At 46.3% G+C, this 24,937-nt stretch overlaps 1 protein-coding gene across 1 annotated transcript in view; it reads right to left on the bottom strand.

Annotated features, from left to right (window-relative positions):
• EIF4EBP3 (eukaryotic translation initiation factor 4E binding protein 3) overlaps positions 1 to 24,937 on the bottom strand; it is a 152,824-nt gene that overhangs the window by 57,731 nt on the left and 70,156 nt on the right. Inside the window, exon 2 of the mRNA XM_075601704.1 lies at positions 9,783 to 9,956. Coding sequence (XP_075457819.1) covers positions 9,783 to 9,956 — 174 coding nt within the window. The remainder of the gene's footprint in view (positions 1 to 9,782; positions 9,957 to 24,937) is intronic.

Genomic DNA, 24,937 nt, shown 5'->3' with positions numbered 1-24,937 from the left:
TATAGGATTGTCGAACACTGCCTATATATATATATATATCTTGAAAAAGGGTCATTTATAGTTGACACTTTGGCCAAAGCGTATAAGCCTGCGAGCCACATCAAGGCATGACCAATTCGTAGGTCCTAACACTGATTAAAATTCTTATTTACCTCTATAATTAGAGGAAGAATGGTCATAGCATTGAACCTGTCACAACCAGCTGCATGAAAAGAAAACCTTCTTACTCGGAAAGTGAGGAGGGGCGAGCTTAAACCCTGGGAGGGAGGAGCCACTGACCTCCAAAACAGCTGAGATCAGCTGGACAAAGTTTTGGAAGTGACCTCATGTAAAGGAAGTGAAGCCAGTCAATCAGAATGGCTGTGCATCATTTCCCTTTAACATGACTTCATTCAATCTAAAATGGCTGCCCTCACATGGTACTTCATCGTATCAGATTGGGGATAGAGTTCTATCAGATCTTTTTAACTAAATGACCTTTTTTCAAGAGATATATATTTATTTCACTGTGTGTTTTTGTTACATTGGATGTTGCTCTGGACTTTTTTGTTTCTTGTTGCCTATTGGATGTATGAATTAATTGATGTGTTGGTTACTGCTTTTATATATAAAATGTATTGTTTGGCTAGTGGTGTAAATTCTTTAATTGATTGACTAGTGGTTTTATTTCTTTAATTGATTGGTTGGCTAGTGGTTTTATTTAGGTAATTGATTAATTGCCTATTGCTTTTAATTTTATAGTTTGGGGGTTTAGGTGCTTGTTGTTTAGGTTTTATTATTGTGTATTTTGGACATTCAGGCTTTTGTATTAGAGTGACAATTGACTGCTATAGTAGCTTATGTCCATATGGGTATGATGTACTACTATAACAATCAATGGGTACAAGGTGGGTATAGTGGGTGGTTAGGCCTCCCGGGTGGATAGCGGGGCAGGGTGGGTTAACCCGTCATGGGAGAGGGGGTTTGGCCTGGTATTAAAGGGGTTACACCCCATTTGGCCACCCCCTGCTCACCTGGGAGGCGAGGGGTTAACTGGAATGATGTCCAGAACTCTAGTCATGCCCCTGCTTCAGCACCAACTGTGTATCCCCCTGTGAATATGTATTGTTCCCATTCCAGTGTCTGCACCAACACATACACTGGGATCTATGCGGGAGGGAAAGGTTAATGTTAATTTTGTGTTTATGGCCCTAGGTCCCTTTTCAGGCTCCATTTTGCAGTCTCTCCATAGGTCGCCGTTACAGCCCATGTAACCCCTATGGAGATTCCGGCGATTTGGACCCGTTCTCATAGAAGACCTGCAGGTAGCGCCCGAGAGGAGGAGCGGCGGTCCCCCATTGTAAGTCAATGGAGCCATTCATTTCAATGGGGATTCCTCAACGCCAACCTCCAGGAACGGGTTGGCAGCCATCCAAACCGCAGACCGCAGAAGCGGATACAATATCCAAAAAAAAGCTTTTGATCACACTAGGTCAAGTTCAAATACAATTGGCGTGGGAAACTTAGGTTCTAGGGCACCCAGGACGATAATTCTTTTTGCCCCTAGACCCTAGGAACCCCCACACTCAACCACCACCGGGTCCGAGAATTAAGAACCCCCGTAAAGGGTCGCGGTCGCCACGAGGGTCGCGCCATTGACTCTAATGGTAGCGGAGGTTCCATTGAATCCTATGGAGGCGCCGGCCCATGCATTTCCTATGGAGGCGCCAGCCATATTGATTCTAATGGAGGAAAGCCACGTGGCTTTGAAACGGCCAAGTCCAAATGTGTATAAAGTGTAAACCTATATCTCCGGTTCTGTGAGTACCAGAGGGCTGGGATTTTGGTCGCATATAGTCACTGCTCCGGCATGACTGCATGGCCATTTCCAGCCTTCTCCTATCAACCAGGAAAAGGGGTAAAGTGGTCCGTGGTTCACAGCAACTTCAGCAGCCAACGCATGGATGTCTAAGCCACACCAGAGGAGGAAGCCGCTGCAGAATTCCCTGCACCAACAGGGACGGCTTTTTCGTGAGTACTATATTACTCCTCACCTCCACGCGGTATCTCAGGGAGATTATTGAGGCGGTTAGTGCCGGGCTGTGATTTACTTGGGGGCGCCCCTTAGGGAGGTGTCCCCCTGTACCTCTATCCGGCTTACTATTGCCCAACTCCCTGTTTTCTATACCGGAGGCTTATTGTATCAATATTCATTGCTGGGTCTTTCTTCAATCAAGTTGCCATAGTGTGTGCACTACCTGTTAGCAGACTCGGTATACTGGGTAATCCCAATTTTTCTAGCATTCTCCGATCAACCAGACAGAGTATGAACAAATGTGAAAATTGTGATTTCCCCATTGACTTCAATGGCGGAGTTGCTCCATTGAAAGCCTATAGCGGCGGAGCCCATTGATTTCAATGGAAGAGTGAAATGCAGTGATTTCTTTTAGCTTATAGCGGAAAATCCTGCATTAAAGTTAATAGGGGATTTTAACTTGTTTTTTGTATCTCCGGTTCTGGGGGGTCATGTAAGGCTGATATTTGGCCACTATGGCAAGGGTCCTCCGGCATGATGACCTGGCAAATTTCAGCCCGCTCAGACCCACAGAACGGATTATTTTAATATGTGTAGATATTAAAGAATATACTGTTTTGCAAGGCTGGTATAAAAGCCCGGTAAAGTTACTGGCTCTGCTTTATCTTAATGTTCAGGAGGGCGACTCTTTGTCTACAAGAGCCCCCCTGATCAAAGACTTGACCACTCTGATTGTGTACAATAGGGCGAAGAAACACAGAGCCTGAGTGGTCTGTAAGTGCCATAATTCACACTCACAGACAAAAGGGTTTCCTGACCAGATACAAGTCTGGTAGACTTTCAGGCACCCAAGGTTAGGGTATGGGGCTGAAACTCCATATAAACGAGTGTAAGCCCTATACCCAGTGTCTTTCGTGATGTCTTCATTTGAACCTGTATTGCTGAATGAATTGCCAATCCTGTACCTGATTGCATCATTGTCCAATCCCAAAGCAAGTACTATTTCTTGTCTGTTATTTGTATCATCTTGTGTGTTCTTCTTTAAGGAATAAACTATATTTATTATATCTAAGTTGTGTTCAATTCAACCCAGATATTTTGTGTATATTATAACCTATCACTAGCTACCGTGACAACCCCTTAATAATTATAGCGGTTATTAAGTGATTAAAGGGCTAGGGACCATTAGATTGTATTTATTATGTATGCTTTCTGGCAACGAAGGCATGCACCTGCAGTATGCTGACGAGGACGCCCTTCACATTGGCAGGGGTAAGTAGAACGGTTTTTATTTACTTTGTTTATGCTGGCTGGCTAATGTTGTGTTTAATAATGGGCAAATCTATTATCCATATCTAGTTATTTTGCCCATTAATGTACTGTATGTGTTTGGGGGGGGGAGGGGGTATTTATTGAAATGTAGGCCATGTTTATATTTTTAAATACAGGAATGGTGCCGCACGCCAGCGGGGACCCACTGAGGACACCCGGACACATGCGGGGACCCGTAGGAACCACCAGAGAGCCTCCAGACACCCATGGGGACAACCCGGGGACCCCCAGACAGCCGCGGACAACATTGGGGCCCACGGACACCTAGCGGGGACCACAATAGGGCCCCCAGACACCTAGCGGGAACCACCCTAGGGCCCCCAGACACCTAGCGGGGACCACCTGAGGGCCCCCAGACACCCGTGGGAACCCCCCGGGGTGCACTGTGGGGTCTGCGGACACCCGTGGGGACCTCCCGGGGAACCCCGCCGGCCTGTGGTATTAATCCAGTGTCTATTCAAATAAATATTGGTTTTATGTGGTGGCACAGGGGATGAGTTGTGTATTGGTGCTTACTACATATTTTAATTTAAATGTATGACTAGTGTAGATGAGAAGGGGGGTCCCCGGAGCAGAACTGCGTTGATTTCAGTTCCAGTGACCCCCTGCTTCCTGAGATACAGGATTTGTTATGGGGTGCCGGTATTTCCTATGCATGTAAATGTCCCGATCACGTGACGCGAGACATTTCCATGCATTGGAGATACTGGCACCCCATAACGGGGCCTGTATCTCGGGAAGCAGGGGGTCCCCGGGCATGAAATCAATGCGGTTCAGCTCCGTAGACACCCTGCTACAATATTGTGGTGTTAGAATATTAATAAAACGCCAGCGATCGCCTGTGAGAGGTGCGCAGTTAGGCTGAATCAGTCACTATCTCTTAAATTTTGAGAGAATCTCGGGACATTCTCGAAATTCAGTTCTGCTGAAAAATTCTCATATGCCATTTCACCCCCTTTACCACTTGAATAGTTACTGCAAGCATACCGATGAGTATAATGCAATTTCGGGCTGGCAACAGATCGCTGGTTCTGGCTGCCTTGACCATCTTTTTTAGGCACTCTCTTTTGTCACAGGGAAGAAAATCTCTGCCTTGCCGAGTATAAAATTGTACGCCTAAAAGCAAAAATTGTGTGTTGGGGTAAGCTGGCTCTTTTTGAAGCGGATTAGCCAACCGTGTACAGTCAGGAAATCTAGCACCTTTGCCAAGTTTTAAGCAACAAGGGCTGTCTAGGGGTTTTCTAAGAACATCGTCCAGATAATGGAAAATTTGAGCTCCCGCTTTCCTTAGCGCGCCCATGAGTGCTACTACCAACTTTGTGAAGGTTCTTGGGAAAGCAGCAAGATCAAAGGGAAGTGTCACAAACTGATAATGTGCCTGCCCTATGGCACACCTCAAAAGTTTCCTGTGACTAACGCATATCAGTATAAAGAGGTAAGCGTCCTTCAGGTCCACTAACACACGCTAATTCCCTTTAACTCCTGCTGCGATGATGGTCTTCAGGGATTCCATCTTGAATTTCCCTCTATTGAGCAGTCTGTTTACCATTTGTAGATCCAGAACAACACTTTGACCTTCTTGACAAGAAACATCACTGGGTAGATCCCTCAAAATCTTTCTTGCATTGGAACTGGTTGGATCACCCAGTCATCCACGAATTCTCTTACACTCTTCTTAAAGTGTAAGTGGTTTGCTTGTCTCTTGGCAGTCAAGATGTTACGAACTTGTGTCTCCCTCGCACCTTCCTGAACTCGAGTTAATAGCCCTTGTGAATCATGATGTGCACCCAGGCATCTGAAATGGTTTGAGTCCAGATTTCCCGAAAATTATGGAGGCTTCCTCTAACATGGGTTGTTTAGCCGTACTCATGTTATGCAAATTTTCCAGTCACTCTGTATGAGGGGTCACGAAAAAGAGAGCTCTGGCCACCCTGCAAGGTGGCTGCTCTTGAATACCCTCTAGGGGCCTATATGACCTCATATTCCGGACGTTGGCTTTCATTCATTAAAGCCGGTCTTTCAAAACAATCTTCTTTCTTATGGCACAAAAATACTCTTTCTTCTGATGCTCTATTATCTAGTCTAACTTTCTGCCAAAAAGGTGATGACCCTCAATGCTGAATCTTCTTAACAAGGTTCTTTATAACACTTTAAAGGAAATGGGACCGCTCATCCTATTAATACATAATTAATATACAAATAAGCAGGTGCTCGGAAGGGACAAAGGTATATATATATATAACAGTGTGATCCAAGAAGGATCAAAAAAGTATCCCTATAGCACCCGGCACTCAATGCTGGAAAGAATTGTACTGGACAACAATAATCCGACAGGAAACATTACCTGTATCATCAACTGTATAGGGAATTAGTAACCCTTAAACCAATAAGTCCAAAGAAAATAATAAAGTTTTATTGGTCTAAATACTCGCTAAAAACACATACACATAATTCAAAACTATTAAAATACCCCATTCAGAGGTGGCTAAGTATACTCAATATTGGTTCAGTAAACTATCTAAATCGATAGGAACTCTAGTGATTCTTATACATTCATATCAGTGATTCATGCCGTGTTATAATTCTATAGAGAGTTCCAAGTATCACACTATATTTCTAGGCTTGCTGGTGTAGCATGTCCTCGTATGGATAAATATATTTCCTTATTTGTATATATTTTATTAGGATAGCCTTTTAAATATGCTAGATCATATGTGAATACATATAGTTAAATTGCAACATATCCTGGTATTCGCTGTTTAGCAATCCCTATATAGGTTTGTAACATAGGGGTTAAAGTTGCTGCAAACAAACTGCGTGGCATATCATGCCTAGAGTATGTATAAGGGCGCCAAATTAGTATTAAACAGCCCCAAAAATGTTGCGTGATCACAGCGGATCATAAGCCAAGTCTGTGTCAGGACTCAGCAGTGGATACAAGCCTGTCTTCTCTCAATGCGGCTGATCACTGAATGTCGCCACCTCTGATGACGTCCTTCTTGGATCACACTGTTATATATAACAAGGTTCTTAACAGAGTTCCCTCCTGGCTGCTACTAACACCACAATAGATCTTGCAGCTAGTCCAACGATCCTTCGGATAGAAAATCAGCCACCAATTTCAGCTCAGAGTGCATTGATGATCTGAGACCTCTCCCATGGCCCCCTCCATCCACCTGTCCATAGCGTCCCGAAAGGAGGCTGCGCGAATCTCAATCACAGAGTCAACCATAGGAGGGGAATCCCATGCTTCCACGTCTATCTTCAAAAGGATACATTTTAGTGAATTTCCATGACATGGACACTCTCCTGTCCAGCTGCGAACACTCATTCTTAATTATTTCCATGAACAAAAAAGGTTCTAGGCTGTGTAGGTCTCTAAATATACAATCCTTTCGTTCTCAACGTCTCTAACCACCTTAATGAGAGGCTCTAGGTCAAACCCTGATTATTCCTCAGTGGAAAAGTAATAATTAAATGTTTGCATCCATCCTGCAGAATTGTTCCTCCTCTGATTCTTCAGAGGCTGAGTCCTGCAGATTGTCCAAACTGGTCTGCAACTTCGTACACTTTTGACTTCTACTCGCTGACTGAGAAAGCTGCCTCAATGCCTTGCGTTATGACCTTCTTCATCCACGAAATTAAACCAGACATCAGTTCCATAGGATCTTTTTCTGCATCTATAAAGGCAGTCTTCGCAGAGCTTCTTGTTGTCCAACGTCGGTTTGTCAACACAGCACAATACTACATTTTCCTCGTAGCTTTCATTATAATTGCATGCTCCGTTATCATCTTAGCCCCTTTTTTCTCAGGCTGTATTACTGTAGCACTGATATAGACAGATAGGTGAACTCTAATCATATCTTTTAGAGAAAATAATAAAAAGCCTTACCGTGTAGTCTTAAGAATAGCTCCTTTTCATAAGCATCCATATTCAGGCAAGTTGTGCCCGCATAGCAAAGTCCTAGGAAGAATCTGTCAGGCTTTCCACTGTTTTAGCAGCCTTCGTGAGAGCTTCTCAGTGTTGGGAAACAGGGCAGTGGTGTGTTATGACGTCCGAGTGTGTTTTAAATGCCCCCGCGGTATGTTCCACGTGACGTCACACTGACGGGTCTCGCGAGACCTTGCAGTGCTGCCCCTGCCACTAGAAAAACATTTTGGGTGCAAAATATCACCATTTTATGAGTTACGCCTATATATGCTTCTGTGCGAGGGGGGCAGCTGCTTTAAGGGAACAAAAATTGTAAAACAAATATAAATAATATGCACTAAAATTCATAAAAATGTAAGCAGAATATAGTTGCTAAAACTGAAAATGTCAAATTTTTGGAAATACGTTTTTTTTCCTACCAAAACTTGTTAAGGCAATAAACTTCAGAAGTGCACCCCCAAATTAGTTCTTCTTTTCAGTTTTATGTAGGCAGAATTGTTTCCCTAATTATATAAGTCTAGTGTTTGTTGCTGCAGTCTTTGTCTTTTCATTGTTGGATATAAATATTGCAATTGTGTATAAAACGTCTGGAGATTGTCTTTACTTGATGTGCCTAGGTGTTCACTTGTGGATCAAACAAGCTCTAAACCTACTTCTATCAGCGTGATTCCAGTAATTTAGGTTGTGCGTTTTTAACCCATAAAAATGTGCGTAAAAGTAAAAGGACTACCAAATTCCTTCCTTGTGACATCACTGAACTCAAATATCCTTTTTGGAGAAGCTCAAGATCAAAGGTATAAAACATTGCTGACATTATTGATGGAGGGAAGCAAGTAAGAAAGGCAGAAAAAAGTGAACATTATTGCAGGCTTTATGCCTATTTATAAAAACAATATATCATAAAATAATAAATAAAAACAGCTAGAAAAAATATATATAATTAAAGCATGGTTATTTCACTATAAAACAGCACTCGTATGACTCCCCCTCAGAAGCCTATAGGAGTTTAACACACATGTTAGCCCCCTGGACATGTCTAGCTCTAAAAATAATAATAAACAAATATTTGAAGCACTTATATCTAACAGAGCAGCGGTTTAAAAAAAAAAAAAATTATAGCAGCGGAAAGGGCAAAAAGAGACCTCTTAAATATTAAAAAACACATGTGATCAGCACGGACTGCTGCTTTAAATAACAAACATCAAGTCTCCTTTCAAAGTGTTATGGTCATACCAGTAACACTTTTTATCTGAATTGTTGCAAAGTATGCAATTTCTTATCAGTAATTTAGATATAAAAAAACTTTACGCTCATGAAATTAAAACACAAAGCAATTACATTAATGAGTTATATCACATATAACATGATAAATATTTAAATAGAAATCCCTTTAATAACTTATTGTACTCGGCTAGTATATTAATAGCCTCTGATGTACTGCGAGTGCATTTATAATTGTGATGTGCGGCAGTAAAAAAAAGTGGTTATTGAAACAATGTTAGCATTCACACAATCATGTGTAACACACTTTCATGAATGTACCGCTGTACTGTTGTGAATAATCCAATACAGATGCAGTCAGTTGTATCTCCACCCTGTCCCGCAAATCTGCGGGTGAACCGGGCATCAAACATGGAGCGTTCACAGCCAAGTGCAGAGCAGAGGGGAATTGCTGATAAGGATTAACACAACGGAGGGTCCTGCTTCTTAATGGGACTCACGTTGTGTTAATCCTACCAGGCCGCAGGAGTTTGGAACCGATGCACAGTGAGTAGACCGAATCAGTCCCTCTTTCTGTGCACCTCTAACAGCCGATCATGCGGCTTTTATTTTAATAACAAAGTATTGAAGCAGGAAGTCTCCGGACCTGAACCGCATTAATTTACGTCCCGGGGAAACCCTGCTTTCCGAGATACAGGTCCAGGTATGGGGCGCCGGTATCTCCTGTACGTTTAAATGTCCCCGTCACGTGACGCTGTAGAATTAAACTTGGAGGAGATACTGGTACCCCAGTATACCCCATAGTGATACCCCATACCGAGGCCTGTAATTTGGGAAGCAGTGGGTCCCCAGGGCTGAAATGAAAGCGGTTCAGTTCCAGAGACCCCCTGTTTCGATACTATGTTATTAAAATAAAAGCAGCGCGATCATCTGTTAGAGGTGCGCAGAGAGAGGGACTGATTCTGTCTACTCTCACTGCGCATCTCGTCTATACTGACACGCACGGTAGTATCAACATAGTGGGAGTCACATTCAAAAGCAGGGACCTCCGCGGGGGTTAATACTGATGGGCATTTAGTCTGGTAGAGGGGAGTCCGTGAGCAGGCAGTCAGGCAGCTATCACCTGTGGTTTCGTGGCCGACTACGTGACAAACCAACTGACTGCATCTGTATGTGTTAAACAAAACTAAAACTTTAAAAGACCAGAAGGACAGAGCAGATTTATAGTGAGGTGAAATAAAATACTCTCAGTGGTGAAATTGATAAAGCTGTGAAATATTTAACCTGGAATATCTTTCTCTGTCTCATCTTGTTCCTTTAGATCCTCTAATTTGGCGACTTGGGAGTGTTGTGTTGTAGTAACTCCTGGAATACTGGGAAGGTAACAAGGAGGAGTTCTTGCAATGGGAGAATTTCTGCAATCCAGGAGAAATTTGCGGTCATATATAATTCTTGTACCTGCAAAGTGAAAAAAAATCAGTCATGTATAAGAGCATAATTTATCACCACTTATTTGACACATTTATTTCACAACCAAAGTTTATACTGTAGTAATGATAAAAAAATTAAAAAAACACTTGTGAGTAGAGATGAGCAAAATGTTCGCAGAAATCCAAATCCACTGTGGATTTGCAAGTTCCTTTCAAGTGCATCAGTCTCAAAATGGCAGATTTGTTTCTTTTTTTTCCCCATCATTGAAATCCGCTCAACGGATTCAGACTTCGCGAACTGATTTATTATGGGAGGAGTATATAAATAAGGGGGCAGCCTCAGGTTTAAGCCATTGTGTTAGAGGCAGAGTTTGGCTGTGGGTTGGTTAGTAGTACTATAGGTCATACATTTATACATTATCTACTTAATAAAACTCCTGTGTTTGTCCAGTCCACTCCCTGTGTTGGTGACCACCAGACCTCAGTGGCCTGGGTTCATCTCATTTATGGTTTCGGTGTCTGTTATATAAATTGTATAGCATTATATTCATATTTACTATTATAATAACAACAATACTGTGTCAATTAGTTTCAAGGAGGGTTAAACCTATACACATTTAGTTTCTCTCATTCTCTGCACCTAGTGTGCAGCCCATACAAGTCTGAGGTCAGCAGCCACTGCCATTCCATTACAAGAGTTGCCAATTTAGTACTACCACTTCCAGTTCCGCAGCAGCAGTTGTCAAGAGCAAAGTGCAAAGGCAGCAGGGAGTAAATCAAAATCACTCACAGTCAATGTTTCTCTATTCTCTCTTGTAACACACACACACGTGACCGAATCTCTGACTGAGATAGGACAACAGGTGATTTAACTCTGGTATTATAACAGTTTACTACAAGTACTAGTTTATTCGTTAATTAACATTATTACACGGTACACAACTGTCCAGTGTGTCCAGTCCACACACACCAGTCCACTGACCCCACCCTGCCATTGACATCACTAATTAATAATAAAAGCAAGGCAAGATCTTTGTAACACTTTCCTGTCAATTTGTTGCCAATGTTCCCAGCAGTTTGAACTGTAAACTGTAACAATAGATAATTTTACCTTAGTAACATAAGGATACATTGCAGCTGCTGAGTTACACTTACTGAAGCAGTCATTATGTTAGGCACACAATCAGGATTTTTACAGATTTATAACAGGAGCACCAAATGATTGCCAATTTAGGCAGGAATGTCGAATTATAAATTGTCATATGCTTTACATATACAAATGTAGCATGGTACTCTACCTTGCCTACTCCCTGGCATGGGAGTTTGGTGAGCTGTGTCGGCCATGTTGTGGTTGGTGTAGCCACATACATAGGGACTGTGTGTAAGGCAGCGACCATCTTGAGGTTGGTGCTGCAGGAAGAGGAGGTCCTGTCGTTCAGGATTTCCTCCGCGGACTGAAGGCTGCGTGCTGAGTCCTGCTTGAGCCGGCGAAGGGAGAGGTAGTGTCCAGAGAGCTAGTCAAGTCCATGGACTAGGCCAGACCCATTCCCCCGTAGGCCCCAGCTAGTTCCCCTACACCGTAGTGGAGTGTTGTAGGACTGGCCAATAGTAAAGGACATGCCCCTTAGTGTGCGGACAATTCAGTGGAGCAGACGGAACCGCGGCAGAGGATTCCCCAGGCCTGGTGGAATGGCTGTGCGGTGCTTCCGGACGGAAGGTGAGATGGGGATTGTTTCAGAGGCCCTGCATCGTGGGATCACGGATGCGGCTTGTCTGAATATACCCAGGTGTACCAGAGTACCCACGTGCACTAACACCACACTGGGAGGGTAGCACTGCCCTCACATATTTTTGGGAGGGACTGTTCTGATGGACATTAGGATTTCGGTGCTCAGGGCCTCTCAGTACTTAAACTATTGATTTTTTTTATATGTTCAGTTGATTTTAAACACACATTTTTTCACTACGTTATCCTTATTTTATTTTAAATGGTATAATATTAAAAGTGGTGTTTTATGGTTACAAGCAGATCACAAATCTAAGTATGAGCAGCTAGGCAGGAGTCTTTTTTCTTAGTACAGTACAGTACAGTATATTCTATTACCCTCCCCACTTATACCTTCGTAAACGATACTAAGGCTGTAGCAAGAGTTTATCAGTGTTTTTTTTTTGTTTTTTTGTGTATGAGCACATAACAGGTTGTAAGGCATCGGGGGAAACGTCCCCCGCGGCGTGTCCCCCCTTTACCTGCCTCGAGTGCCGCCGCTCGGTCTGCCCGCCGGGTCCCCTGCTCCACCGGCCAGATGCTGCTCCGCTCCCTCTTCTCTGCGGCACATGCCACCACGCGGTTGGGTCACGCGCGCAGGAGCATTACAGGGCGCACGCGCACCCAATCCTCTCTGCCCTCGCCTCGCACGGCTAGCCACCCGCCCCCCGCCAATCACAGGACACTATCTCACTCACCCCAGCTGCGCAACTGACTCCCATCTCCTCTATGTCCCTGAGCCTATCACAGGGACTGCCTGGACGCACCTCCGCCCCACCTGTACCCTCCATTGGTCCACTACAGTATATTACCCCAGTCTGTCCTCTCCTTCCTCGCTCTGCATAGCTTCTTGTGGCTTTGTGCTGTTCGGAGTTCTGTGCCTGGCGCTCTTCTGTGTTTCAGCTCTCGTTCCTGAACCTACCCTCCGTGTACCCTCTCTGGGCTTGATCTCGGCTTCCATTTGACTACGTGTACCTCTCTAACCCTTGGACCTGGCTTCGGACTACGACTACGCTGTTTTCTCCTACCCTTAAACAACGGCTTTTGGACTTCACAACTTGGACCTCTGGCGCCCCGGACTCGGCAAGTATCTGGCTAACACTCTCTCACCAGACCCGGCAACGCACCCTACCACACTCCGGGCACGCCCTCACTGCTGTGGGTGCGTGTTATACCCTTACCCACCTCAGTACTGGGGACAGGTCTGGTCTGCATGCAGTACAGCGTTACACAGGTATTTTTGCCACATCTAAAATTCCCTTCCGGTTTATCAATTAAACAATATTTATTCGATGTGGGGGCTGACCTCATCTTACAGGGCGCTACAATGTTATATGAATATAATATAATATTTGCTTTCCTGTGGAGGGTTTTTGTCACTTTTTTTACTCACCATAACTTAACTCAGTATATATATATATATATATATATATACCATAATACTGAGTTAAGTTATGGTGAGTAAAAAAAGGTATATATATATATATATATATATATATATATATATATATATATATATATATATATATATATATATATATATATATATATATATATACCATAATACTGAGTTAAGTTATGGTGAGTAAAAAAAGTGACAAAAACCCTCCACAGGAAAGCAAATATGCAAATACAACTGTATGCTCATCTGCATGTCTTAGGCAGGTTTGCAACCCCGCCTTTCCCCATTATCACCCAGCATACAGCACTTCCACTGCAGCAAGGGATTCTGGGAAATGACATGCAAATGAGCACACAGTGTCACTTTTTGCCTCAAAAACCATTTTTAACATGGTTCCCTATAGGCTTAAGCTTGCTGCATGGTCACAGCTTTGAGCACAGCCAGGGTTAAGGTGCATACCCAGAAAACCACCCACAGACAGCTGTTTCGACCTTAATGGGTCTCATCAGTGTGGGGTTGATTTTAACTGGGTATGCAAAGAGGCTATGGGATAGGCTATACCATAATACTGAGTTAAGTTATGGTGAGTAAAAAAAGTGACAAAAACCCTCCACAGGAAAGCAAATATGCAAATACAACTGTATGCTCATCTGCATGTCTTAGGCAGGTCTGCAACCCCGCCTTTCCCCATTATCACCCAGCATACAGCACTTCCACTGCAGCAAGGAATTCTGGGAAATGACATGCAAATGAGCACAAAAAACCCTGGCTGTGCTCAAAGCTGTGACCATGCAGCAAGCTTAAGCCTATAGGGAACCATGTTAAAAATGGTTTTTGAGGCAAAAGGTGGCACTGAGTGCTCATTTGCATGTCATTTCCCAGAATCCCTTGCTGCAGTGAAAGCGCTGTATGCTGGGTGACAATGGGAAAGACAGGGTTGCAGACCTGTCTAGGACATGCAAATTAACATACAGTAATATTTACAGTTGCTTAATGCTTTACTGTGGAGGGTTTTTGTCACTTTTTTTACCCACCATAACCTTAATGACAGTGGTGATTACCTAGTCTAGTCTCAAACCTGCTAGCCATTAAGACCAGCCTCACACTGATGATACCCATCAAGGTTGAAACATGTATGTGAGTGGGTCTAATGGCTTTGCATCTCATCCCAGCCTCTGTCTAAAAGCTGTGTTTAAAACAGCATGCATTGGCTTGAGGATTGGCTTGTGTAATACGAGCTTGAGACAAAATGTGGCACTGAGTGCTCATTTGCATGTCATTTCCCAGAATCCCTTGCTGCAGTGGAAGCGCTGTATGCTGGGTGACAATGGGAAAGACAGGGTTGCAGACCTGTCTAGGACATGCAAATTAACATACAGTAATATTTACAGTTGTTTTATGCTTTACTGTGGAGGGTTTTTGTCACTTTTTTTACCCACCATAACCTTAATGACAGTGGTGATTACCTAGTCTAGTCTCAAACCTGCTAGCCATTAAGACCAGCCTCACACTGATGATACCCATCAAGGTTGAAACATGTATGTGAGTGGGTCTAATGGCTTTGCATCTCATCCCAGCCTCTGTCTAAAAGCTGTGTTTAAAACAGCATGCATTGGCTTGAGGATTGGCTTGTGTAATACGAGCTTGAGACAAAATGTGGCACTGAGTGCTCATTTGCATGTCATTTCCCAGAATCCCTTGCTGCAGTGGAAGCGCTGTATGCTGGGTGACAATGGGAAAGACAGGGTTGCAGACCTGTCTAGGACATGCAAATTAACATACAGTAATATTTACAGTTGTTTTATGCTTTACTGTGGAGGGTTTTTGTCACTTTTTTTACCCACCATAACCTTAATGACAGTGGTGATTACCTAGTCTAGTCTCAAACCTGCTAGCCATTAAGACCAGCCTCACACTGATGATACCCATCAAGGTTGAAACATGTATGTGAGTGGGTCTAATGGCTTTGCATCTCATCCCAGCCTCTGTCTAAAAGCTGTGTTTAAAACAGCATGCATTGGCTTGAGGATTGGCTTGTGTAATACGAGCTTGAGACAAAAGGTGGCACTCCAATGTGGAGGGTTTTTGTCACTTTTTTTACTCACCATAACTTAACTCAGTATTATGGTTTAGCCTATCCCATAAGCCTCTCTTGCATTCCCAGTAAAATCAAACCCACACTGATGAGACCCATCAAGGTCGAAACAGCTGCCTGTGGGTGGTTTTCTGGGTATGCACCTTAACCCAGGCTGTGCTCAAAGCTGTGACCATGCAGCAAGCTTAAGCCTATAGGGAACCATGTTAAAAATGGTTATTGAGGCAAAAAGTGACACTGTGTGCTCATTTGCATGTCATTTCCCAGAATCCCTTGCTGCAGTGGAAGTGCTGTATGCTGGGTGATAATGGGGAAAGGTGGGGTTGCAGACCTGCCTATGACATGCAGATGAGCATACAGCTATATTTGCATATATATATATATATATATATATATATATATATATATATATATATATATATATATATACATACATACTGCACCGACACACTTTATTCGAGCAAATACCCGGTATGTACCTGGCAGATACCTGGAATGCGCCACTCCTCACCTCTGACAAGCCCCGTTGCATTTGCCTTCCCAGCCTGGGTTCATGCCTGGCTGATGGGCGGCTGATCTGTTAAATGATAATGATTAGGATTTAATAGGCTGCAATGCTTTGCGTGTCTACCAGATGGCATAAATTCATGAATTGTAATGCAGTATATATATATATACTGTGCAGTATTGCAGCCAGCGGGAATAAAATGCTTCAATCCCTGCTTGGAAAATAACTCAATGCACTCGGGCAGAAAACAGTCACAAACCTCAATACACCCGGGTATACCTGAATTCGTGGGACTAGCCAAGCTCGAATAAAGTGTGTCGCCAGTGTACATACACATACATTTATTTGCATTGTATTCTATAATAAACATTACTTTTAAACATCTTTAAATATCAACTTATTAAAACCAAGAGAGAGTTGCTATACAGTAGCTCGCCATTTCAGATCAAAAATCACTTCAACCATACTAGGCTACATTGGTTATATCCCAAAATTCTCACATGTTTGACTCCTTACCCCTTTCATTATACAATAAGGGGATATGTATATATAGACCTGGGCTGTCAGACACACAGCATGCTGGACACATGCGGCCAACAAGGCGTCAACATGTGGCCCCGCTAAGCAAGACAGACTCCCTGTGTCAGACGCTGGAACCCTGCAGAGTGCGAGGAGCAAGCAGGTGAGTCCGTTCACCTGACAGATCATCCCCTTATCGCCCCAATCACCCGCTTCATAACACCTCCCATCCCAGACCGAGAGTGGGGGAGGGGGGGAAGGGGGGGTTTGAGAGAGAGAAGGGGGATGGAGAAGAGAGGAGACGGGAGACAGATGGGGATGGAGGGGAGAGTGAAAGATGGGATGTAGAGAGGAGAGATATGGGGGTCGTTGTAATTGATGAAAGCTTAGTGTTCTACAAATGTAAACTACTTTAAGCTAGAGTTACTATTTTTTCTACACCCTACATGGCAGCCATAACCTATGGGATTTAGTTCCTCCTCTTAGCTGTGGTAGGCCAATAAAGTTCTGACACAGGTATAAAGGAGGTGTGTCCTCATCCCTGGCAAGTTAATGGTGGTAATCGCAACAAAGCTTTGCCAAAACTGAATATTCGTCATGCTATATCTAGACCAGGCCTGCACAACTTGTAAAGCGAGAAGGGCCGAAATGCTCCAAGGAAAAAAAATTTGGGCCGCACGGGTAAAATCATCATCATCATCATCATCATCATCATCTCTCCTCCAGCACCTCTCATCATCATCCTCATATCTCCCCCAGAACCCCTCACTATCAACCTTTGCGATACTCCCCATCTATCTCTCATACCCCCATCTCTCCCCCTCACCCACACACATAATACTCCCTCTCCACAAACACACAATACCCCCCTGCACACCACACACATCCCACCCCCCCTGCACCTCACATCCTTCTCTCCCCGCACCTCACATCACTCTCCCCCCTGCACCTCACATCACTCTCCCCCCCTGCACCTCACACCACTCTCCCTCCCTGCACCTCACACCACTCTCCCCCCCTGCACCTCACACCACTCTCCCCCCCTGCACCTCACATCACTCTCCCCCATTGCACCTCCAATCATCCCCCCTGCACCTGCAACCACCCTCCCCTGCACCTCCAATGACCCCCCCTGCACCTCCAATGACCCCCCTGCACCTCCAATGACCCCCCCTGCACCTCCATTGACCCCCCCTGCACCTCCATTGACCCCCCCATCACCGCCAGTGACCCCCCTGCACCTCCAATCACCCCCCCGCACCTCCAATCACCCCCCCCGCACCTCCAATCACCCCCCCCCGCACATCCAATCACCCCCCCCGCACCTCCAATCACCCCCCCCGCACCTCCAATCACCCCCCCTGCACCTCCAATCACCCCCCCCCGCACCTCCAATCACCCCCCCTGCACCTCCAATCACCCCCCCCTGCACCTCCAATCACCCCCCCTGCACCTCCAATCACCCCCCCTGCACCTCCATTCACCCCCCCTGCACCTCCAATCACCCCCCCTGCACCTCCAATCACCCCTCCCCCTGCCCCTCCAATCACCCCTCCCCCTGCACCTCCAATCACCCCCCCTGCACCTCCAATCACCCCCCGTGCACCTCCAATCACCCCTGCACCTCACCCCCTGCACCTCACATCACCCTTCCTGCACCTCACCTCCCCTGTACCTCACCCCCCTGCACCTCATCGCACCTCACATCACCCCTGGGACCGCGGGGAATCGCCGCCATTTTTTTTTTTTTAAGTTTTTTTTTTTTAAATCTCATCGCGGGCCGCACAGAGAGGCCGGGCAGGCCGTATGTTGTGCAGGCCTGATCTAGACAATTGTCTGAACAAAGTTCATTCGGAACACCTGTCACAATAACGTTGAGTTTGCCAAAAACTAGAAGACCACGGATGGATCATAAATGTAAAAAAGAGCAAGATGATTCCTGCTCAGATGATTCAGTTTATTGGGGACCTCTTCGATACTCAACAGTGAACAGTTTTCAAACCCCAGTGAATGTGGTCAACATTATCGGAGAAGTATCTTCTTTCTTAAAGATAAAACATCCATCACGGTTACAGTTTCTGTACCTTACATGCCTTCTAAACAGTCAGTCTTAAACACAGTTCCACGGGCCAGATTCCATCTCAGATGGCTAAATGTCAACTTTAAATCAATGCAGTAGGACCAAATTTCCAACACTGCGAGACAGCATTCCACTGTTAGCACCTACAAGACAAAGTTTTAGTTTGTGGCTCAAACCAAAGAACCTTTACAAGGGAAGGTCTATGATTCCACAAGCATGGAATATACTTACCCCCGATGCCAGTCTAACAGGATGGGGGGCCTCTTCAAAAACAGATTGGTCCAAGGTTGATGGTCATCAACAGAAACCAAGTTACGCATCAACATCCTAAAAATAAGTGTAGTATTCCGCGTAATTAAAAAAAAAATGAGTTCAGTCCTAAGGAACCTTCCACTCAAGAGTTTTGGCGGACAAATGTCACAGCAGTGACTTATATTAACCGACAAGGGGGAACTCTAAGTCGCTTGATTGGCAGAACAGGCAGTTTCCCATCTTTAAGCAACTTACATTTCAGGAGGCAAAAATATAAAGGCAGATTTCTTGAGCAGATAAAACTGTCCTAACAGGAGATCGGGAGTTGTGTCCACAAATATTAGTTGGCATAGTACAGCGATGGGGCCACCCATAAATAGACTTGATGGCTTCCAGAACAAACACAAAGATGGCAGGATCAAGAAGCTACTGTTTGAGACGCCATGTCAGTCATATGGATATTCCCTTTCATACGTGTTCACTCCCACTCCGTTACTGATAGCGCATCACTGATCCAAACGGGTATGGTTCGCAGACCAAGTGAAAATTTCCATAGTAACCCCATGTAGGCTTCCTCTACTTCCGGCCCTGCCAGCTCAAGGGCCGAAACTCCATCCCAATCCTGAATTCCTTCAGTTGACGGTATGGAGGTTGAGAGGAGACATCTTAGAATATTGAACTACTCAGAACAAGTAATTGATACCTTACTTCACTCCAAAAAAGCGGTCACCTCAGGTATATACTACAGAATATGGAAGAAATTCTTTAACTTGTGTCATCAAGAGGACATTACTCCACTCTGAGCAACAATTCCTAAGATCCTTCAGTTTCTTTAACTGGGATTTAAATAAGGGCTCAAACCTGCCTCATTAAAACATACAATTTTCGGCTTTAGGCACTCTTCTCAATAAAAAAATTGCTCTCAGTCCAATGGTTACCACATTCAAAGTAACTTCAGAATCAAATCACGGATAAAATCTTCTATACCCACATGAGACCTCAATCTGGTTTTAGAGGCGTTTGCATTTACAGCATTTGAACCTTTGAAAGACCTATCTATTAAAATACTCGCAGTCAAAGCAGTGTTCTTGACCGCAATCCTTACAGCATGCCGAGTTGGAGAATTGCAAGGCTTATCATGAATAGAAACGTACTTCCAAATTCATCAAGACAAAATTGTGATGGGCACGGTTCCTCACTTCCATGCTTAAGTGGTATCCCAATTCACGATGAATCAGGATATTGTGGCTCCTTCCTTTTGCCCTCTCCCTTCAAATGAAAAGGAGAAGCAATTACATAACTTATGTCACGCCTGTATGCCCGCAGACCTGGCAGGACCCCAGTACTGAGGTGGGAATGGTATGAGGTGGGGTGGGGGTGCGCGCGCACAGGCTGCAGCACAGAGACGGCCCGCAAGGAGTGAGGGGGAGAAGCAGCAGGGGAACATAGCTCAGAGGAGAGGCGTGCGCGCGCGCCCTCCGTGGGCAGAGGAGACGCACGCACCGGCTGCACCAAGGAGACAGGCCGCAGGGACCGAGAGGAGGGGACAGACTGTTCACGGCGCCCAGAGGAGGAGCGTGTACACGCGTCCTCCGTGAGTTGCGAGGGCGCACGCACCGGCCGCGTCACCAGGCGCGCAGAGCGCCGTGCCGCGGGTACAACGCTGGAAGAAGGTAAGGGAGTGGAGGAAACAGCTGGGGAAGGTAACGCGGGCACCGCGGGAGAGAGGGAGCGGGGAGCATCATAGCAGGGGCTTAGGGACCGCGTGGGTATGCGAGACCTGCGGGGGACGAGCTGCGGCAATGGGAGAGAGGTAGAAGGCAAAGGAGAGGAGTGGGAAGGAGCGGAGGAAGTGACAGGAGATGGGAGAGAGGGACAAGGAGGGGAAGGAATCCCCTGAGTCGTCACAGTTTAACGTGGTCAGAGCTTTGACATGTTATGTCCAGAAGACAGCGGAGTTCAGAAAATCTCCAAGACTGTTTGTACTTTTTCAGAAATCTTGAAACGGTCAAGCGGCCTCTGCCGCAACCATCTCAAGATGGATCACAGCCGATATCAGCGAAGCTTACCATTCTGTGGACAATGTTTCACCTAAAACTATTAAAACTCACTCAACTAAGGGGTGCATGTGCGGTGAAGATGGCCACCTGATCCCGTAGCTCTGCTCCAGCACTTCATTCAACAATGCTATTCAGCAATAATCTGGCAACTCCCCAACACTAATTTCCCACCTATAAGTGCTTTACAGATCCGTGCTAACAAATATGCCTCCTAAAATAAATCTGCAACGGGATGGCGTATCAGACTTTTACCGGCAGCAGCCTGGGCCAACTAAGACGCGCCAAGATGACGCCTCGACACAGGGTGAGTGGGAATCAGAAACTGATGAAGGCCCCGGTTCCTTTAACTCCACTAAACAGGATATAGATGATCTCAACATAAAAGTAAAGTTTGCTTTTCAGCTGGAAATACAAAAAGCAGTAAAAGGAACTTCGTGGGGATCTGGCGCGCGTGGAAGAATGAACGACTGCTCCTAGAGATTGGGGAGGTTCAGGACTCACTGGTGCATGATATGGCTGCCATGAAAAACCACATAGCAGAGCTCACAGAGTCGCAGGAGGATAAGGACAACCGTTCCCATAAGAATAACATCCGAGTGCGGGGCATACCTGGAGGTTGATGACCTCAATGAATTTCTGCAGCGGCTGTTTACCACATTGTGTCCTGACCTGACAGGGTCTCAACTGCTCATGGATAGAGCTCAGAGCCCTGGTGCCCAGGACTCCCAACCAGGACAGACCGAGGGATGTAATCCTGCACCTCCATTACTATAGATCAAAACAATCGATTATGTTGGTGGCCAGAAACTGCGAGTCTATTGAGTTTGACTCAAGGCTACAGCTCTTCCCAGACCTGGAAGCGATCACGCTGCAAAAAAGAAGAAACTTAAAATCACAGAGATCTTGCACAATGCTGGAATTAATATTGGTGGGGCTTCCCATTTCGCCTGATGGTGCTCAAAGAGGGCATCCAAGTTACAATCAAAGATCCAAATGAGGCATTCAGATTTCTAGCGAGACTGGGGCTCCAGCCGAAGCCCTCGGAGCTCAAGGAGTGTCAAGGGGAGACTCCTGGAGTGGGTAGGACCTCGGTGGTCAGAACAGCGGGAGCCGGCAAGGATTGTTGGGGTCACGGGCTGAGGTCGGAGGCAAGCAGCATCGTCGGGGTGACAGGCAGGGTTCAGTGGCAGGCAACAAGCAGGATAGTTGGGCTCACAGTGTAACGAGTGCTCACCACAAAAGAGACAGGACTGAGGGCTGAGGTGGGGATGTTGATAGCCACCGACCTACAACCGCGCAAACTCGTCCGGAGTGCAGAATGGTAGTTGTGTAGTTGGGTCAGGGTAGGAGAGGACAGATTGGCCGTAATACTCTCCGAGATCTAGGATAGGAGAAATCGGATAGTCATTCCGCGGTGCCAGGGACCAGGAATATAGAAGGTAGAATCGTCGTTATCTGTAGCCAAGGGGTCAGAGAAGGCAGGAGTCCGGGTACAAGCTGAGGTCAAAAAAACAAGAAGCAAGACAAGGCAAAGGCAGGGCAGCAGGATACTGGAGGCAAGCACTAGTACATAAACAGAGTTTATGCTCAGCCAGTTTGTAGCAGGGCTGGCCGAGTATTTAAAGGACAGGCAGCCAATGATAGGATAGCACACAGCTGTAGAGTAATGAACAAGAACCGCCCCTAGACATCTTCAGTTCACTGGTTGTCAGGGGCAGAGAGGAGTGTGGGTGTGGAATAATTGCTGATGGAGTTAACCCCTTTGTACCCAGAAAATAGTCAATCCTCGAATAGGTCTGCTGTGGGGGTGAAAAGAACGAGTAATCCCGCTAACACTGGTGTTGCACCCTCCAAATGTCAGTGAGTGAGAACTCTTTTAATATGTTTCTAAATTCTCTAGCATTTTTTTCTGTGGAGCGTGGGTGAGGGGTTCCTTGTATGATTGTTCTGTCTTGCTCTGGGACTGCTATATAATGGAAATATAACTGTATGCTCATTTGCATGTCTTAGGCAGGTCTGCAACCCCACCTTTCACTATCATCACCCAGCACACAGCACTTCCACTGCAGCAAGCGATTCTGGGAAATGATATGCAAATGCGCACACAGTGCCACTTGTTGGTTCAAAACCATTTTAAACATGGTTCCCTATAGGCTTAAGCTTGCTGTATGGTCACAGCTTTAAGCACAGCCAGGGTTAAGATTTTATATATATATATATATATATATATTATATATATATATATATATATATATATATATATATACAGTGTTTGACAATTATATACATTTACACGCCCGGGGCGTGTGGATTTAACCCCCGGGCGAGTAAATATTGGCCCAAGCAGCACACGTGTATTTTTTACATTTCCCCCCGCTCGCGCTGCTGTTTTTCCCACGCTGGAGAAAAAAAAAAAAAAAAGCCGGAGGTGGGTTCATGTTGTTGGGGGAGATTACCCCACGCCTCCGGCTCTCTCAGCAACTTTCCCTCCTCAGCGCTTCCACTCCTCCCCCTTCCGGCAGCCAGCCCCTTCCACGCCTCAGGCCCCTGCAGGGCCATCTGTCACCCCCCCCTCCTCGCATCGGGACATCCACCACCCCCTCCCATCGGGCCATCCACCCCCCCTCCCATCGGGCCATCCACCACCCCCTCCCATCGGGCCATCCACCACCCCCCCCCCCCCCCCACACCAATCTCTCCCGGCCTCCGTGACCCCCCCCCCCCTCACCCCACGCGTGCCTCTCCCTGCTCTAAGCAGGGGAAATCCCCTAACCGGTGCCTCTCCCTGCTCTAAGCAGGGGAAATCCCCTAACCCGAGCCTCTCCCTGCTCTAGGCAGGGGGAATCCCTTACCCGGTGCTACTCCCTTCTCGGTCTAAGCAGGGGAAATCCCCTACCGGCCCTTCTCCATTCTATCAGGGAATACTGCGGCATCGGCGTCCGCCTCTGGAGGGGGCGCGGCCCCTTGCAGAGGCCCTCCTGCCGTGCTGAGGCCCCCGCTGCCATGTGCGACCCCCCCTGCCTTCCAGAGGCCCTCCTGCCGTGCGGAGGCCCCACTGCTGCCGTGTGCGACCCCCTGCCTTGCGGGTGAGTGATTGTGTGAGTGACAGACTGTGTGTGTGTGTGAGTGTGAGTTTGTCTGAGTGAGAGTGGGTGTCTGTGTCTGTGAGTGTCACCCTCTCTCCCTCTCCCCGTGTCACCCTCTCCCTGTGTCACCCTCTCCGTGTCACCCTCCCTCTCCCTGTGTCACCCTCCCTCTCCCTGTGTCACCCTCCCTCTCCCTGTGTCACCCTCTCCCTCTTTCCCTGTGTCACCCTCTCCCTCTCCGTGTCACCCTCTCCCTCTCCCTGTGTCACTCTCCCTCTCCCTGTGTCACCCTCTCCCTCTCCCTGTGTCACCCTCTCCCTCTCCCTGTGTCACCCCCTCCCTCTCCGTGTCACCCTCTCCCTGTCCCTGTGTCACCCTCTCCCTGTCCCTGTGTCACCCTCTCCCTCTCCCTGTCACCCTCTCCCTCTCACTGTGTCACCCTCTCCCTCTCCCTGTGTCACCCTCTCCCTGTCACCCTCCCCCTCTCCCTGTCACCCTCGCCCTCTCCCTGTGTCACCCTCCCTCTCCGTGTCACCCTCTCCCTGTGTCACCCTCTCCCTCTCTCCCTGTGTCATCCTCTCCCTCTCACCCTCTCCCTGTGTCACCCTCTCCGTCACCCTGTCCCGCTCCCTGTGTCACCCTCCCTCTCCCTCTCCGTGTCACCCTCTTCCTGTGTGACCCACCCTCTCCGTCTCCCTGTGTCACCCTCTCCCTGTGTCGCCCTCTCTTTGTAACCCTCTCCCTCTCTCTGTCACCCTCTCCCTCTCTCTGTCGCACTCTTCTTCGCTCTCTCTGTCGCACTCTCTTCTTCGCTCTCTGTCGCACTCTCTCTTTGTCTCTCATTCTCTCAGTGTGTGTGTCTCTCATTCTCTCGCATTCTCTGTGTGTCTCTCTTTCTCTGTGTGTCTCTCTTTCTCTGTGTGTGTGTATGTGTGTGTGTGTGTGTGTGTGTGTGTGTCTGTCTCTCTCTGTGAAGCGCCGACGTCCAGACACTGGTTAAGGGGTTCAGGAAACTAGTCATTCACATCTAGCTTTTATTTCTAGATCCGACATTGACACACACACACACACGACTAATTGTAGTATAATGTAATACAATAAATACATTTATGTCAAAAACGAATATTGTTCTGACTAGGAATTTATTAAATGTATTTTATTTATATATTTTAAAGCGGGGTTGGGGGCGGGACTAGGGGCGGAGTTGGGGGCGGGACTAGGGACGGAGTTGGGGGCGGGACT

The sequence above is a fragment of the Ascaphus truei genome, chromosome 5 (assembly GCF_040206685.1).
Source record: "Ascaphus truei isolate aAscTru1 chromosome 5, aAscTru1.hap1, whole genome shotgun sequence".
Classification (NCBI taxonomy): domain Eukaryota; kingdom Metazoa; phylum Chordata; class Amphibia; order Anura; family Ascaphidae; genus Ascaphus; species Ascaphus truei.
The sequence above is the reverse complement of the archived record's forward strand: the minus strand, read 5'-3'. Positions and strand labels throughout refer to the sequence as shown.